General features: G+C 43.6%; 1 protein-coding gene across 1 annotated transcript; it reads left to right on the top strand.

Annotated features, from left to right (window-relative positions):
- Window positions 1–316: 316 nt before the first annotated feature.
- On the top strand, window positions 317–2,679 carry LOC137574486 (uncharacterized). Its single transcript, XM_068286820.1, has 3 exons — window positions 317–1,289; window positions 1,827–2,475; window positions 2,565–2,679. Exons 1-3 carry the CDS (start codon window positions 317–319, stop codon window positions 2,677–2,679), a joined length of 1,737 nt encoding a protein of 578 aa, XP_068142921.1.
- The last annotated feature ends 15,422 nt before the right edge of the window (window positions 2,680–18,101 follow it).

The raw sequence follows: 18,101 nt of genomic DNA, 5'->3' as shown, positions 1-18,101 counted from the left end.
ATCTGGTGGCACTGATGCAACTAGCGGAGGAACATGAAATGCTGGAGCAGGAAAGAGCCGAATTTCACCACAGAAATAACTCACGTAAAGATCACAGCAGCCAAGTAAATCACAGGGGGATAAACAATTACGGACCCCAAGAAACACAATGCAGAAGATGTCAGGATACCAGTACGCAAAACCAGAATCGAAGAGTCATGAATCCGAACCAGGCATGCCGGAGGTGCGGTGAGGCAGGACACTGGGCCGGCGAGTGCAACAATAACCAACTAATCTTCTGCTGGCAATGCGGAAAAATCGGAACACGAACGAAAGAATGTTGTTGGAGATCGGGAAACGGGCGTCGGTTTCAGCCTATGAGGTCAGAGCAGGAACCAAGCCAACGAGCACCTCAAAATTGATAGGACAGCTAATAGAGGAGGAGGACCAACTGTCAGCAATGATAGAAATAGCAGGTAGAAAGATCAAGGCGACAATAGACTCTGGAGCCACAAGCAACTTCATGAGCCGACAGATGGCGGAAAATCTGAGAAACAAAGGAGACCGAGAGACCACAAACAAGCAAGTATACATGGCAGACGGGAAGATCAGAAATATCAACGAGCAGTGGACAGGATACGTTCGATTCGGAAACAAAGAAATGAACATAACATTTCTCATCATGCCAGACGGAATAGATGCCTTAATCTTAGGATGGAATTTTTTAAGGCTAATGGACACCGAAATAGCATGCGGAGGCCACAGGATACAAATTCCAACGACAAAAAGGATGCAGGGCAGGATAACCGAACGCATATCAATCATGGTGACAAAGAAAGAAGAGCAAGCAGAAATACACACGTTTCTAGAACACGAACTAATGGAGTTGGCGAAAATCAAGGGACCGTCAAAAGTAGGGATACACAGAATCACAATTAAGGACGACATCCCGATAAAACAGCGATGTTATCCAAAAAACCCCAAGATGCAAGCGGAGATCAATGCAAAAGTCGATGAGTTGCTGAAGCTAGGATGCATAGAACCATCACAAAGCCCATACAGTTCACCAATAGTAATGGTAAAGAAAAAGCAAACGGGCAAATGGAGATTATGCGTTGATTTTAGACAAATCAACGCAAAGTCGATAAAGGATGCATATCCGATGCCACGTATCGACTACATACTAAATCAATTGCGTGAGGCAAGGTTCATTAGCAGCTTGCACTTAAAGGACGGGTATTGGCAGATACCACTGGAGGACAGAAGTAGTAGTATTTACAGTCCCAGGGAAAGGTTTATTCCAGTGGAAGGTAATGCCATTCGGTCTACACTCAGCGTCAGCAACGTTTCAACGAGCACTAGACCAAGTGATTGGCCCGGAGATGATGCCAAACGCGTTTGCATACCAAGACGACATAGTAATCGTGAGCAAAACAATAAAAGAACACAAACAACACCTGCAAGAAGTATTCAGAAGGCTAAAAGAGGCAAACCTAAGGATCAACTCAGAGAAGTGCCAGTTCTTCCGAAAGGAGTTAAAGTTCCTGGGGCACGTAGTGACAGAAAATGGTATAGCCACGGACCCAGACAAAGTAGCAGCAATAGCCCAGCTAAAACCACCAACATGCGTGAAAGAACTACGCCAATACCTGGGTGTAGCATCATGGTACAGAAGATTCGTACCAGGATTCGCAGCCCTACCACATCCACTACATGCACTACTAAAAAAAAAAACCAGGTGGCACTGGAATGAAGAACATCAGGAAGCATTCAACGCAGTAAAAGAAAAGCTAACAAATGGACCAGAGCATGCCCGGACTTCACGAAACTATTTGTTCTTCAAACAGACGCAAGCAACATGGGACTAGGAGCAATCCTCATACAGAACACCGAAGAAGGCGAGAGGGTCCTATCATATCTGTCCAGAGAACTAAATTCGTCGGAGAGAAATTATTCGGCAACCGAAAAAGAGTGTCTGGCGATAGTATGGGCCGTACGAAAACTGAGGCCATACCTGGAAGGATACCATTTCAAGGTAGTGACCGATCACATGGCACTAAAATGGCTGAACAGCATAGATAGTCCCACAGGCAGAATAGCAAGATGGGCATTGGAACTACACCAGTACGACTTTGAAATATCATATCGGAAAGGCAAGCTGAACATAGTAGCAGACGCCCTGTCGAGGCAACCAATCGAGAGATGCAATCGAATAACAGACAACGGCGCTAGACTACGACAAGCCAATAAGGAGTGTGAATGGATTCAGGAGATGATGACAAAAATCAAGCAACAGCCACAAAAATATGCAGACTATGTGATGGAAAACAGCCAACTATACAGAAACATACCACACAGAGCTGGACAAGAGGAAGTGGTGGCCTGGAAAATGTGTGTGCCAAAGAGCCTGCGACAACAAATAATGGAAGGAAACCACACGTCAGCGACGGCCGGGCATACGGGCAGTCGGCGAACAATTGCTAGGACCGCCGCAAGGTACTACTGGCCGGGAATGCAAAGAGACATCAGAATCTTCGTCGGGAAATGCATGACATGTCTACAATTCAAACCCAATCAACAACAAGCAGCAGGGAAATTACTAACGCAAGTAACGGAGGAACCATGGGCAACAGTATGCGCGGACTTCGTTGGGCCATTGCCCAGATCAAAACACGGAAATTTGATGCTGCTGGTGATTGAGACCGTTTCTCGAAATGGACAGAAATCATACCCATGCGCAAGGCAACGGCGGAGAACTTAGTAAAGGCCTTCAGAGAAAGGATTTTAGCAAGCTTCGGGACACCAAAAATAGTGATAAAGGATAATGGAGTCCAATTCACGAGCAGGATCTTCAGGAAAATGCTAGAAGAATGGGGAAGCAGCCACCAACTAACAGCGCCATATACGCCTCAGGAAAACCCAACCGAAAGAGTAAATAGAACTGTCAAAACAATGATTGCCCAATATGCAGGAGACAACCAACGAAATTGGGACGAGTGCTGGCCGGAAATTACATTGGCAATAAATACAAGCCAATCTCAAGCAACTGGATTTACGCAAGCATATGTGGTGCAAGGCCGAGAACCTAGAATGCCGGGAGCCATAAATGACAGCGTCACAAATGGCACAGGAAAGGAGCAGACAACAACAGAGGAAAAAGCTAACCAGATAAAAGAACTTTTCGAACTCATCAGAAGGAACATGGAGACTGCGGCACAAGATCAGGCACGGCATTATAACCTGAGACGGCGCGAATGGAGACCGGCGATTGGATCTACGGTATGGGCAAAGGAGCATCACCTGTCAAACGCAGCGGAAGGATTTGCTGCAAAATTAGCACCCAAATTTGGAGGGCAAGCTACGACATGAAGTCACGGGAAAAAGTAGACAAGCACTCATTAGCCAGATAAAACAACAAGCAGATGATGTGGATACAGAGCCGCATACAACGTCACTCAATAACAATACCAAATCAATGTAAAATAATAACAAGTTGATGAATGGTTAAAACAAGGTATAGTCGAACATTCTGAGTCAGAGTACATTAGTACAGTAGCCCGGTAGTCCTGGTAAAAAAACCAGAGGGCCGGGGCTAACTTCGACCGCGTCAAAGTTTGTATACCCTTGCAACTTTTTTGGTAACTCTATCCTTACCTATTAGCCATCAATGTGGAAGAACGTTTTATCTAAAAAGGCTTAAGCTTGAGAAAAAAGGGCTACAATCATAGGAAATAACTAAGATATTGATCAAAGTCACTCTTTTCCACCGATCGTTCCTATGGGAGCTATATGATATAGTCACCCGATCTTTATCAAATTCGGCACAGTCATTAACATATATATTAAATTAGGAAATGTTTAATTTAAAAGCAATCGCGTTAAAAGTAACGAAGTTATTTACAAAAGTCACTGTTTTCGACCAATCGTTCCTATGGGAGCTATATGATATAGTCACCTGATCTTGATCAAATTTGGCATAGTCGCTTATAGGCGTAGTAAACTCTCTAATATTAAGTTTCACGACAATAGCTCAGAAAATAACGAAGGTATTGAGAAAGTCACTGTTCGTGACTTGGCCGTTTGTATGGGAGCTATATGATATAGTCACCCGATCTTGATCAAATTTGGCATAGTCGCTTATAGGCGTAGTAAACTCTCTAATATTAAGTTTCACGACAATAGCTCAGAAAATAACGAAGTTATTGAGAAAGTCACTGTTCGTGACTTGGCCGTTTGTATGGGAGCTATATGATATAGTCACCCGATCTTGATCAAATTTGGCATAGACGGACGGACGGACGGACGGACGGACATGGCTAGTTGAACTCGTCTCGTCGTGCTGATCAAGAATATATATACTTTGTATGGTCGGAGATGCTTCGTTCTATGCGTTGCACACTTCTGACCAAAATTAATATACCCTTTTTGCAAGGGTATAACCAGCAAAAAGAACAACCAGAGGATTCGCATTTAAAATAATATAAAGCATCATTAAGCAACAACAACATATCAACGTAAAATACAATGAGCAGTAACCAAAATGCAAAGCATACAACAGGTGTCCAACAACAGAAATCTATTCGAGCAACAATAAATAAAAAAAAAAAAAAAAAACACAATACTCGGTAAACAAAATCTGGGATGACGCAAAGAGAAATGAGGAAAAGTAACGGGACCAAGCCGATACCAACACAAATGAATGGCTAGGCGCGCTGTGATGGTAGTAGTGAGAGAGACTCCAATAAAATAATCTCTTCATGAGTCAAATGGGCAATGCATATAAAACAAGCGGAACAGGACAGGAATGGTAAATGCAAAATCACTCTAGTAAAAACTATCAACGAGTACACACAAATTAAAAAAAAAAAATTTTTCATTGTTTTGACAGTTCTATTTACTCTTTCGGTTGGGTTTTCCTGAGGCGTATATGGCGCTGTTAGTTGGTGGCTGCTTCCCCATCCTTCTAGCATTTTCCTGAAGATCTTGCTCGTGAATTGGACTCCATTATTCGTTATCACTATTTTTGGTGTCCCGAATCTTGCTAAAATCCTTTCTCTGAAGGACTTTACTAAGTTCTACCGCCGGTTCCTTGCGTTTGGGTTTTTTTTCTGTCCATTTCGAGAAACGGTCTATAATCACCAGCAGCATCGAATTTCCGTGTTTTTGATCTGGGCAATGGTCCAACGAAGTCCGTGCATACTGTTGCCCATGGTTCCTCCGGTACTTGCGTTAGTAATTTCCCTGCTGCTTGTTGTTGACTGGGTTTGAATTGTAGACATGTCATGCATTTCCCGACGAAGATTCTGATGTCTCTTTGCATTCCCGGCCAGTAGTATCTTGCGGCGGTCCTAGCAATTGTTCGCCGACTGCCCGTATGCCCGGCCGTCGCTGACGTGTGGTTTTCTTCCATTATTTGTTGTCACAGGCTCTTTGGCACACACATTTTCCAGGCCACCACTTCCTCTTGTCCAGCTCTGTGTGGTATGTTTCTGTATAGTTGGCTGTTTTCCATTAAAAAATTTAACTCTCCCTTTTTTCCCTTTAAGAATATTTTTATTTTTTAGGGGGGGGTTCGGCACAACAAATTTTAATTTGTGCCCCAGTGAAATCACGACACAATAATTAATGTATATATAAATGTATGTTAGAGTCTATTTCTGTGTTTCTGGGTTTCTTTTGGTTAAATGTTCATATAAATCATGACACATATATCATATATATACAGCTTCGGACTTATTGCTGAACGGTTAGACGCGATTTCACCCTGATTCGGGTTGATACTCGTATTGACTGTGTACTTGTTGTAATTGTATTTAGATTTTGTTGTTGTTTTAAAGAGTCCATAAGGTTACTCGTAAGGCCTTATAACTCGATGACTTGCTCGTACTTGTTGATTGCTAGGCGCCAAATATTCTTAAGGTTACTCGTAAGGCCAAAAGATATTTTGTTGCTTCGCTTGCTGATCAGGACTCGATGACTTGATTGTTTGATCTTGACTCGACGACTTGATGATGTCCTGACTCGTTGCTCGCCTTATATAGGCAACCTGGGCCTCCAGAATCACTTGGTGATACCGCTATACAGCCGGTAAATTTCCATCGGCCCATCCTTTCATCCATGCTGTTGCCATGCGTGGTGAAAGTCCCGTAATAGTCCTCGACGCAGCCGCATCCACTTTCTTGACTCTTTCCCCCTTTTTTTTTTTTTTTTTTTTTTTTTTTTTTTCCCACATAGCTTTCCTTTTGTTTTGCAGGCCTCCATCCTTTCCTAGTTTCTGCTCTGGTCGCATGTCCTTCTCCTTATCATTTGCATTTGTTTGCTCTTATGCCGTGTTTTTTTTTTCTTTTATTTGGATTTTATGTTTAATTTGCCGTTTACTTTATGTGAGCATCATATGGAATTTTGTTAATTTGGATTTAGTTAATTTACTTATATTAACTCAAATCATTTGTCGACGTCATCCCTATGTTATTCGCCTCGTAGACAGGGCTTCCCCAAATACCCCATTCCCCCTTTCTTCGGCTTGCACATACCCCCCTTTGCCCATCGAACTTGATCGACGATATTGGCTTTGCTTTGATATGCAACCTTCCTAATTTGCCGTCTTTGGCTGTTCTTTGTCTCTCTAATTGTTCAGCCTCATAGAGCGCGCTCCATCCACCGGTACCTGCTCTCAATTATCACACGCATAGTGTCGATGTGCTGCGACTGTATTGCTGCATTCTCAGCTCTCCATGCATGCCCCCTCTTAATCGGTCCCTGCCCTCTTGTGATTGGAGCATCGAGGCCCTCTCTCTTGTGCCTATGCTCTCCCGTTGGTTTTTGTGCTTTTGCCTCCCACGCATCTTCCCGCTGTACGAAATTCGTTGGCCGTATGTGGTCCGATCGAACATGTTGCGTCGTATCGAAATGTTGCGTGTTTTAATTGCAGCAACATGTTGCTAAACATGATCTTTGGCAACATGTTGCCGGGCATCATGCATCCTTCTTTTTACATTGTATTGGTTTTACATGTTGTTGTGTGGGACATTATTGTCAAATATATGTTCCTCACACTTCCCCCTTCTTCTGGAGCGAAATGCCCCCCCCTTTTTTTTTTTGTTTTTTCTTATGGTATCTTTTTCTATTGGTGGTTTTTCTCTTTTTTTTTTAGTTATAGTTTAGACTCAGGTCGCATCTTTTTGTTGGCCTTTTGGCATCTTTTTATTTATGTTGGCGATTACTGAGTTTCTTTTCTATATTTTTTTGGCGGATTAGGGCATCTTTTCCTCTGCATTTTCCCTTTGGCCCGTTCCGCATCTTTTATTTCCCCCTTTTTCCCTCTTATTTTCTAATTGTGATCCCACCGCATCTGCTCCTCCATCTCGCGGTGTTACCATGCTGCCCAGTTCTGCTGCTGCTCGTTCTCCTCCAGCTCTCTCGCCTGCCGCTGCACTTCTAGGTCATTTGCCACTGCTCTCAACATCCTGGCATTAAAGTCGGGCATAGCCCCATCGCGCCAACCGTACCTTGCCTCTCGTTCTGCTCCTCCTATTATATTCTCCCCTTCTCGCCACAGCAGCTCGTCGAATGCCAACTGGTCTCGGTTTTCTACCACCGAGTCAGTGGCACTCTCCTCGCTGTTGTAGCCGCTGTCTGCCATGCTCCACACGTCCTCATCCTCATCTTCATCCGAGGAGATGACTATGACCGGCTCCAGCTCTACCGGCCCCTCGTCATCGGACTCCTCCTCGGACACGTAGCCATAGCCACCGTGCCGCTCGTGCCCGTGGTGCCACACCTCGACCTACGCCTTCATCTTGGCCATAAATGTTGTTATTGTTGTTCATGTTTAAACAATTTTTTTTCCTTTTTAAATTTGTGTGTACTCGTTGGTAGTTTTTACTAGAGTGATTTTTCATTTACCATTCCTGTCGCTTGGGACCTCCCTTTGGTGCATATTTCCGGTACCGTTATCCTGGTTCCGCTTGTTTTATATGCATTGCCCATTTGACTCATGAAGAGATTATTTTATTGGAGTCTCTCTCACTACTACCATCACAGCGCGCCTAGCCATTCATTTGTGTTGGTATCGACTTGGTCCCGTTACTTTTCCTCATTTCTTTTTGCGTCATCCCAGATTTTGTTCACCGAGTATTGTGTTTTTTTTTTTTTTTTTGTTTATTTATTGTTGCTCGAATAGATTTCTGTTGTTGGGCACCACTTGTATGCTTTGCATTTTGGTTACTGCTCATTGTATTTTACGTTGATATGTTGTTGTTGCTTAATGATGCTTTATATTGTTTTACATGCGAATCCTCTGGTTGTTGTTGTTGCTGGTTATTATTTTACGTTGATTTGGTATTGTTATTGAGTGACGTTGTATGCGGCTCTGTATCCACATCATCTGCTTGTTGTTTTATCTGGCTAATGTGTGCTCGTCTACTTTTTCCCGTGACTTTATGTTGTAACTTGCATATTACTGGAGATATGAACCCTTGAACCTTGTACGGCCCTCCAAATTTGGGTGCTAATTTTGCAGCAAATCCTTCTGCTGCGTTTGACAGGTGATGCTCCTTTGCCCATACCGTAGATCCAATCGCCGGTCTCCATTCGCGCCGTCTCAAGTTATAATGCCGTGCCTGATCTTGTGCCGCAGTCTCCATGTTCCTTCTGATGAGTTCGAAAAGTTCTTTCATCTGGTTAGCTTTTTCCTCTGTTGTTGTCTGCTCCTTTCCTGTGCCATTTGTGACGCTGTCATATATGGCTCCCGGCATTCTAGGTTCTCGGCCTTGCACCACATATGCTGGCGTAAATCCAGTTGCTTGAGATTGGCTTGTATTTATTGCCAATGTAATTTCCGGCCAGCACTCGTCCCAATTTCGTTGGTTGTCTCCTGCATATTGGGCAATCATTGTTTTGACAGTTCTATTTACTCTTTCGGTTGGGTTTTCCTGAAGGCGTATATGGCGCTGTTAATTGGTGGCTGCTTCCCCATCCTTCTAGCATTTTCCTGAAGATCCTGCTCGTGAATTGGACTCCATTATCCGTTATCACTATTTTTGGTGCCCCGAATCTTGCTAAAATCCTTTCTCTGAAGGCCTTTACTAAGTTCTCCGCCGTTGCCTTGCGCATGGGTATGATTTCTGTCCATTTCGAGAAACGGTCTATAATCACCAGCAGCATCAATTTCCGTGTTTTTGATCTGGGCAATGGTCCAACGAAGTCCGCGCATACTGTTGCCCATGGTTCCTCCGGTACTTGCGTTAGTAATTTCCCTGCTGCTTGTTGTTGATTGGGTTTGAATTGTAGACATGTCATGCATTTCCCGACGAAGATTCTGATGTCTCTTTGCATTCCCGGCCAGTAGTATCTTGCGGCGGTCCTAGCAATTGTTCGCCGACGGCCCGTATGCCCGGCCGTCGCTGACGTGTGGTTTTCTTCCATTATTTGTTGTCGCAGGCTCTTTGGCACACACATTTTCCAGGCCACCACTTCCTCTTGTCCAGCTCTGTGTGGTATGTTTCTGTATAATTGGCTGTTTTCCATCACATAGTCTGCATATTTCTGTGGCTGTTGCTTGATTTTTGTCATCATCTCCTGAATCCATTCACACTCCTTATTGGCTTGTCGTAGTCTAGCGCCGTTGTCTGTTATTCGATTGCATCTCTCCATTGGTTGCCTCGACAGGGCGTCTGCTACTATGTTCAGCTTGCCTTTCCGATATGATATTTCAAAGTCGTACTGCTGTAGTTCCAATGCCCATCTTGCTATTCTGCCTGTGGGACTATCTATGCTGTTCAGCCATTTTAGTGCCATGTGATCGGTCACTACCTTGAAATGGTATCCTTCCAGGTATGGCCTCAGTTTTCGTACGGCCCATACTATCGCCAGACACTCTTTTTCGGTTGCCGAATAACTTTTCTCCGACGAATTTAGTTCTCTGGACAGATATGATAGGACCCTTTCGCCTTCTTCGGTGTTCTGTATGAGGATTGCTCCTAGTCCCATGTTGCTTGCGTCTGTTTGAAGAACAAATAGTTTCGTGAAGTCCGGGCATGCTAACACTGGTCCATTTGTTAGCTTTTCTTTTACTGCGTTGAATGCTTCCTGATGTTCTTCATTCCAGTGCCACCTGTTTTTTTTTTTAGTAATGCATGTAGTGGATGTGTTAGGGCTGCGAATCCTGGTACGAATCTTCTGTACCATGATGCTACACCCAGGTATTGGCGTAGTTCTTTCACGCATGTTGGTGGTTTTAGCTGGGCTATTGCTGCTACTTTGTCTGGGTCCGTGGCTATACCATTTTCTGTCACTACGTGCCCTAGGAACTTTAACTCCTTTCGGAAGAACTGGCACTTCTCTGAGTTGATCCTTAGGTTTGCCTCTTTTATCCTTCTGAATACTTCTTGCAGGTGTTGTTTGTGTTCTTTTATTGTTTTGCTCACGATTACTATGTCGTCTTGGTATGCAAACGCGTTTGGCATCATCTCTGGGCCAATCACTTGGTCTAGTGCTCGTTGAAACGTTGCTGACGCTGAGTGTAGACCGAATGGCATTACCTTCCACTGGAATAAACCTTTCCCTGGGACTGTAAATGCTGTCATTGGTCTACTTCTGTCCTCCAGTGGTATCTGCCAATACCCGTCCTTTAAGTCCAAGCTGCTAATGAACCTTGCCTCACGCAATTGATTTAGTATGTAGTCGATACGTGGCATCGGATATGCATCCTTTATCGACTTTGCGTTGATTTGTCTAAAATCCACGCATAATCTCCATTTGCCCGTTTGCTTTTTCTTTACCATTACTATTGGTGAACTGTATGGGCTTTGTGATGGTTCTATGCATCCTAGCTTCAGCAACTCATCGACTTTTGCATTGATCTCCGCTTGCATCTTGGGGTTTTTTGGATAATATCGCTGTTTTATCGGGATGTCGTCCTTCATTGTGATTCTGTGTATCCCTACTTTTGACGGTCCCTTGATTTTCGCCAACTCCATTAGTTCGTGTTCTAGAAACGTGTGTATTTCTGCTTGCTCTTCTTTCTTTGTCACCATGATTGATATGCGTTCGGTTATCCTGCCCTGCATCCTTTTTGTCGTTGGAATTTTTATCCTGTGGCCTCCGCATGCTATTTCGGTGTCCATTAGCCTTAAGAAATTCCATCCTAAGATTAAGGCATCTATTCCGTCTGGCATGATGAGAAATGTTATGTTCATTTCTTTGTTTCCGAATCGAACGTATCCTGTCCACTGCTCGTTGATATTTCTGATCTTCCCGTCTGCCATGTATACTTGCTTGTTTGTGGTCTCTCGGTCTCCTTTGTTTCTCAGATTTTCCGCCATCTGTCGGCTCATGAAGTTGCTTGTGGCTCCAGAGTCTATTGTCGCCTTGATCTTTCTACCTGCTATTTCTATCATTGCTGACAGTTGGTCCTCCTCCTCTATTAGCTGTCCTATCAATTTTGAGGTGCTGGTTGGCTTGGTTCCTGCTCTGACCTCATAGGCTGAAACCGACGCCCGTTTCCCGATCTCCAACAACATTCTTTCGTTCGTGTTCCGATTTTTCCGCATTGCCAGCAGAAGATTAGTTGGTTATTGTTGCACTCGCCGGCCCAGTGTCCTGCCTCACCGCACCTCCGGCATGCCTGGTTCGGATTCATGACTCTTCCTTCTCGTATGTTGTTATGTGCTCGATTCTGGTTTAGCGTACTGGTATCCTGACATCTTCTGCATTGTGTTTCTTGGGGTCCGTAATTGTTTATCCCCCTGTGATTTACTTGGCTGCTGTGATCTCTACGTGAGTTATTTCTGTGGTGAAATTCGGCTCTTTCCTGCTCCAGCATTTCATGTTCCTCCGCTAGTTGCATCAGTGCCTCCAGATTTGTGATGTTGTGTGGCCGAACGAATATTCGCAAGTCTGGTGTGCAATTTTCAAGGATTACTTCGAGTTGCTCAAATTGTGGAATCTTTAGAGGCCTCATCATTGTCTGCATTTCTACCATGTAGTCCTTAAAGCATTCATTGTTGCCCTGTTTGCGTGCCTTGACCTGATCGGCTAGTTTGGTAAAAAATCCCTTTGGCAAAAAGTATCTCTTGAAGCATTCTGCAAATTCTTTCCATGACGGCCATTGTTTATTGTTCGCAACATACCATTTTAGAGCTCTGTCTTTTAGCAATTCTGGCATCGCCCTTGGTATCATATCCAGTTCTATGCCGTACATGTCCGCTGACCACTCTATTTGTTCCAGAAATTCTAGTGGTTTCGAATTTCCATCGAACTTAAACGTCCACTCTCTTACTTGTTTAGCCACCTTGGCATACTCGGTAGTCCTGCTTGCTGTGTTTTGTGCCATTTTTGTGGGTTCAATTGTTTGTCTTCTTTGGTTACTCTTCTCTCCAGTTTTGTCCAGTGCTCCTTCACTTCCCCATCTTGGTGGTACGAATGGGGGAATCGTCAGAGTAGCCATGTTTATTTTATGGAATGCCTCGGCCTCCTTGCTCTCACCATTCTCGCCTGTCTGTGCTGCGCTTGTTCCTGGTTTTTGCTTGGACATTTTTGTGAACTTGTTTTCCAATCGGCTTATCTCTTCTTTCCATTCTGGATCAGATTCGTTGTTGTTTACCCATTCGACAAGTTGTTTTCTCATCTCTTCTACCGTGCCGTTTATGCTGATTCCGATTCTTTGGCCTGTCTGTAGCAGATCCTCCTTTTTCATGTGATAGATCCAATTTCTACCCATTTTGAATTTATTACACACTTTTTATTTATTTTCGTTTTAATTTTCACTAGTATAGCACGTTGGGCGCCAGTTGTAACGATCCCTTTTTCGTCCTTCAGGATAATTTTAATCTTTAGGGCGAGGTTCGGCACAACAAATTTTAATTTGTGCCCCAGTGAAATCACGACACAATAATTAATGTATATATAAATGTATGTTGGAGTTTATTTCTGTGTTTCTGGGTTTCTTTTGGTTAAATGTTCATATAAATCATGACACATATATCATATATATACTGCTTCAGACTTATTGCTGAACGGTTAGACGCGATTTCACCCTGATTCGGGTTGATACTCGTATTGACTGTGTACTTGTTGTAATTGTATTTAGATTTTGTTGTTGTTTTAAAGAGTCCATAAGGTTACTCGTAAGGCCTTATAACTCGATGACTTGCTCGTACTTGTTGATTGCTAGGCGCCAAATATTCTTAAGGTTACTCGTAAGGCCAAAAGATATTTTGTTGCTTCGCTTGCTGATCAGGACTCGATGACTTGATTGTTTGATCTTGACTCGACGACTTGATGATGTCCTGACTCGTTGCTCGCCTTATATAGGCAACCTGGGCCTCCAGAATCACTTGGTGATACCGCTATACAGCCGGTAAATTTCCATCGGCCCATCCTTTCATCCATGCTGTTGCCATGCGTGGTGAAAGTCCCGTAATAGTCCTCGACGCAGCCGCATCCACTTTCTTGACTGCTGTGCGCCCATTGACTCTTGTCCTTGTTGCTCTGCTTTGCCCACATAGCGTCTCTGTTGCTATGCAGGCCTCCATCCTTTTCTAGTTTCTGCTCTGGTCGCATGTCCTTCTCCTTATGGGCTTGTTCTCTCGAATTTGTTTGCATGTTTGCTCTTCTATATGGCCGTTCACTTTATGTGAGCAACATATTGATTTTATGTTTATTTGGCCGTTTACTTTATGTGAGCATCATATGGAATTTTGTTAATTTGGATTTAGTTAATTTACTTCGATATTAACTCAAATCATTTGTCTACGTCATCCATATGTTATTCGCCTCGTAGACAGGGCTTCCCCAATACCCCATTCCCCCTTTCTTCGGCTTGCACATACCCCCTTTGCCCATCGAACTTGATCGACGATATTGGCTTTGCTTTGATATGCAGCATTCTCAGCTCCCATGCATGCCCTCTCTTAATCGGTCCCTGCCCTCTTGTGATTGGAGCATCGAGGCCCTCTCTCTTGTGCCTATGCTCTCCCGCCGTTGGTTTTTGTGCTTTCTGCCTCCCACGCATCTTCCCGCTGTGACGAAATTGCTGTTGGTCGTATGTGGTCCGATCGAATATGTTGCGTCGTATCGAAATGTTGCGTGTTTTAATTGCAGCAACATGTTGCTAAACATGATCTTTGGCAACATGTTGCCGGGCATCATGCATCCTCCTTTTTACATTGTATTGGTTTTACATGTTGTTGTGTGGGACATTATTGTCAAATATATGTTCCTCACACATAGTCTGCATATTTCTGTGGCTGTTGCTTGATTTTTGCCATCATCTTTTGAATCCATTCACACTCCCTATTGGCTTGTCGTAGTCTAGCGCCATTGTCTGTTATTCGATTGCATCTCTCCATTGGTTGCCTCGACAGGGCGTCTGCTACTATGTTCAGCTTGCCTTTCCGATATGATATTTCAAAGTCGTACTGCTGTAGTTCCAATGCCCATCTTGCTATTCTGCCTGTGGGACTATCTATGCTGTTCAGCCATTTTAGTGCCATGTGATCGGTCACTACCTTGAAATGGTATCCTTCCAGGTATGGCCTCAGTTTTCGTACGGCCCATACTATCGCCAGACACTCTTTTTCGGTTGCCGAATAATTTCTCTCCGACGAATTTAGTTCTCTGGACAGATATGATAGGACCCTTTCGCCTTCTTCGGTGTTCTGTATGAGGATTGCTCCTAGTCCCATGTTGCTTGCGTCTGTTTGAAGAACAAATAGTTTCGTGAAGTCCGGGCATGCTAACACTGGTCCATTTGTTAGCTTTTCTTTTACTGCGTTGAATGCTTCCTGATGTTCTTCATTCCAGTGCCACCTGGTTTTTTTTTTTAGTAGTGCATGTAGTGGATGTGTTAGGGCTGCGAATCCTGGTCCGAATCTTCTGTACCATGATGCTACACCCAGGTATTGGCGTAGTTCTTTCACGCATGTTGGTGGTTTTAGCTGGGCTATTGCTGCTACTTTGTCTGGGTCCGTGGCTATACCATTTTCTGTCACTACGTGCCCCAGGAACTTTAACTCCTTTCGGAAGAACTGGCACTTCTCTGAGTTGATCCTTAGGTTTGCCTCTATTAGCCTTCTGAATAATTCTTGCAGGTGTTCTTTGTGTTCTTTTATTGTTTTGCTCACGATTACTATGTCGTCTTGGTATGCAAACGCGTTTGGCATCATCTCTGGGCCAATCACTTGGTCTACTGCTCGTTGAAACGTTGTTGACGCTGAGTGTAGACCGAATGGCATTACCTTCCACTGGAATAAACCTTTCCCTGGGACTGTAAATGCTGTCATTGGTCTACTTCTGTTCTCCAGTGGTATCTGCCAATACCCGTCCTTTAAGTCCAAGCTGCTAATGAACCTTTGCCTCACGCAATTGATTTAGTATGTAGTCGATACGTGGCATCGGATATGCATCCTTTATCGACTTTGCGTTGATTTGTCTAAAATCCACGCATAATCTCCATTTGCCCGTTTGCTTTTTCTTTACCATTACTATTGGTGAACTGTATGGGCTTTGTGATGGTTCTATGCATTCTACCTTCAGCAACTCATCGACTTTTGCATTGATCTCCGTTTGCATCTTGGGGTTTTTTGGATAATATCGCTGTTTTATCGGGATGTCGTCCTTCATTGTGATTCTGTGTATCCCTACTTTTGACGGTCCCTTGATTTTTGCCAACTCCATTAGTTCGTGTTCTAGAAACGTGTGTATTTCTGCTTGCTCTTCTTTCTTTGTCACCATGATTGATATGCGTTCGGTTATCTTGCCCTGCATCCTTTTTGCCGTTGGAATTTTTATCCTGTGGCCTCGGCATGCTATTTCGGTGTCCATTAGCCTTAAGAAATTCCATCCTAAGATTAAGGCATCTATTCCGTCTGGCATGATGAGAAATGTTATGTTCATTTCTTTGTTTCCGAATCGAACGTATCCTGTCCCCTGCTCGTTGATATTTCTGATCTTCCCGTCTGCCATGTATACTTGCTTGTTTGTGGTCTCTCGGTCTCCTTTGTTTCTCAGATTTTCCGCCATCTGTCGGCTCATGAAGTTGCTTGTGGCTCCAGAGTCTATTGTCGCCTTGATCTTTCTACCTGCTACTTCTATCATTGCTGACAGTTGGTCCTACTCCTCTATTAGCTGTCCTATCAATTTTGAGATGCTGGTTTGCTTGGTTCCTGCTCTGACCTCATAGGCTGAAACCGACGCCCGTTTCCCGATCTCCAACAGCATTCTTTCGTTCGTGTTCCGATTTTTCCGCATTGCCAGCAGAAGATTAGTTGGTTATTGTTGCACTCGCCGGCCCAGTGTCCTGCCTCACCGCACTTCCGGCATGCCTGGTTCGGATTCATGACTCTTCCTTCTCGTATGTTGTTATGTGCTCGATTCTGGTTTTGCGTACTGGTATCCTGACATCTTCTGCATTGTGTTTCTTGGGGTCCGTAATTGTTTATCCCCCTGTGATTTACTTGGCTGCTGTGATCTCTACGTGAGTTATTTCTGTGGTGAAACTCGGCTCTTTCCTGCTCCAGCATTTCATGTTCCTCCGCCCAACGATCAAGTTTGATGGGCAAAGGGGGGTATGTGCAAGCTGAAGAAAGGGGGAATGGGGTATTGGGGGAAGCCCTGTCTACGAGGCGAATAACATATGGATGACGTAGACAAATGATTTGAGTTAATATCGAAGTAAATTAACTAAATCCAAATTAACAAAGTTCCATATGATGCTCACATAAAGAAAACGGCCAAATAAACAAAAAAATCAATATGTTGCTCATATAAAGTGAACGGCCATATAGAAGAGCAAACATGCAAACAAATTCGAGAGACCAAGCCCATAAGGAGAAGGACATGCGACCAGAGCAGAAACTAGGGAAAGGATGGAGGCCTGCATAGCAACAAAGACGCTATGTGGGCGAAGCAGAGCAACAAGGACAAGAGTCAATGGGCGCACAGCAGTCAAGAAAGTGGAGGCGGCTGCGCCAAGAACTATTACGGGACTTTCACCACGCATGGCAACAGCATGGATGAAAGGATGGGCCGATGGAAATTTACCGGCTGTATAGCAGTATCACACCAAGGGATTCTGGAGGCCCAGGATGCCTATATAAGGCGAGCAGCAAGTCAGGACATCATCAAGTCGTCGAGTCGAGATCAATCAATCAAGTCATCGAGTCCTGATCAGCAAGCGAAGCAATAAATATCTTTTGGCCTTACGAGTAACCTGAAGAATATTTGGCGCCTAGCAATCAACAAGTACGAGCAAGTCATCGAGTTATAAGGCCTTACGAGTAACCTTATGGACTCTTAAAAACAACAACAAAATCTAAATACAATTACAACAAGTACACAGTCAATACGAGTAACAACCCGAATCAGGGTAAAATCGCGTCTAAACGTTCAACCATAAGTCTGAAGCAGTATATATATGATATATGTGTCATGATTTATATAAACATTTAACCAAAAGAAACCCAGAAACACAGAAATAAACTCCAACATTATTGTGTCGTGCTTTCACTGGGGCACAAATTAAAATTTGTTGTGCCGAACCTCACCCTAAAGATTGAAATTATCCTGAAGGACGAAAAAGGATCGTTACAACAATAGATTTCCTTTTGGAACATAGGAACTACAATCAACAATGATTTGGAAACACGGAATAAGATCGTACCAAGGAACATTGAAAATGTGCTAGTCGTCTAGCCAATAGAGCCTACACACTGCTCAGCATATTGTTCGACGACAAGATGATCAGTACAGGCAAGATGAGCGCGAACGGGGCGCAGTGAAGCCCACTTTGTTGCTCGCCAAGATCCTGTTTATGCTTCGATGGAGCAGGAGGCCAAACAATTTGTATGGATATGCCATGTCGCATTTCCGTTCGCTGACAATTTCGATCTTTAATATTGAAAAAGATTCTCCAATTGGTTACAAATTGGACGTAGATTTAGAATCTGATTGAAAATTAAGCATAATAATTTGCCATTGTGGTATATAGAAAACAAAAAAAATAAAATATGAAACAAACAAAATGAATCGCTGATTTAACGAATAAGAACGATTATGTGATTCACTATAAAATTTACAACAATGTCATTGACATGGAATAATTAGAACAAAATTCATGGAAT

The sequence above is a fragment of the Drosophila tropicalis genome, unplaced genomic scaffold, assembly GCF_018151085.1.
Source record: "Drosophila tropicalis isolate 14030-0801.00 unplaced genomic scaffold, ASM1815108v1 contig_1132, whole genome shotgun sequence".
NCBI lineage: Eukaryota > Metazoa > Arthropoda > Insecta > Diptera > Drosophilidae > Drosophila > Drosophila tropicalis.
The sequence above is the reverse complement of the archived record's forward strand: the minus strand, read 5'-3'. Positions and strand labels throughout refer to the sequence as shown.

What these genes read in the sequence shown, in the direction of transcription:
- LOC137574486 (XM_068286820.1), top strand. Translation starts at nt 317, where the DNA reads ATGTTGTTGGAGATCGGGAAACGGGCGTCGGTTTCAGCCTATGAGGTC. An exon ending in AAGGTTTATTCCAGTGGAAG is followed by an intron (nt 1,290 to 1,826) that starts GTAATGCCATTC and finishes TTCTTCAAACAG; the next exon opens with ACGCAAGCAACATGGGACTA. An exon ending in ATTGCTAGGACCGCCGCAAG is followed by an intron (nt 2,476 to 2,564) that starts GTACTACTGGCC and finishes ATCAACAACAAG; the next exon opens with CAGCAGGGAAATTACTAACG.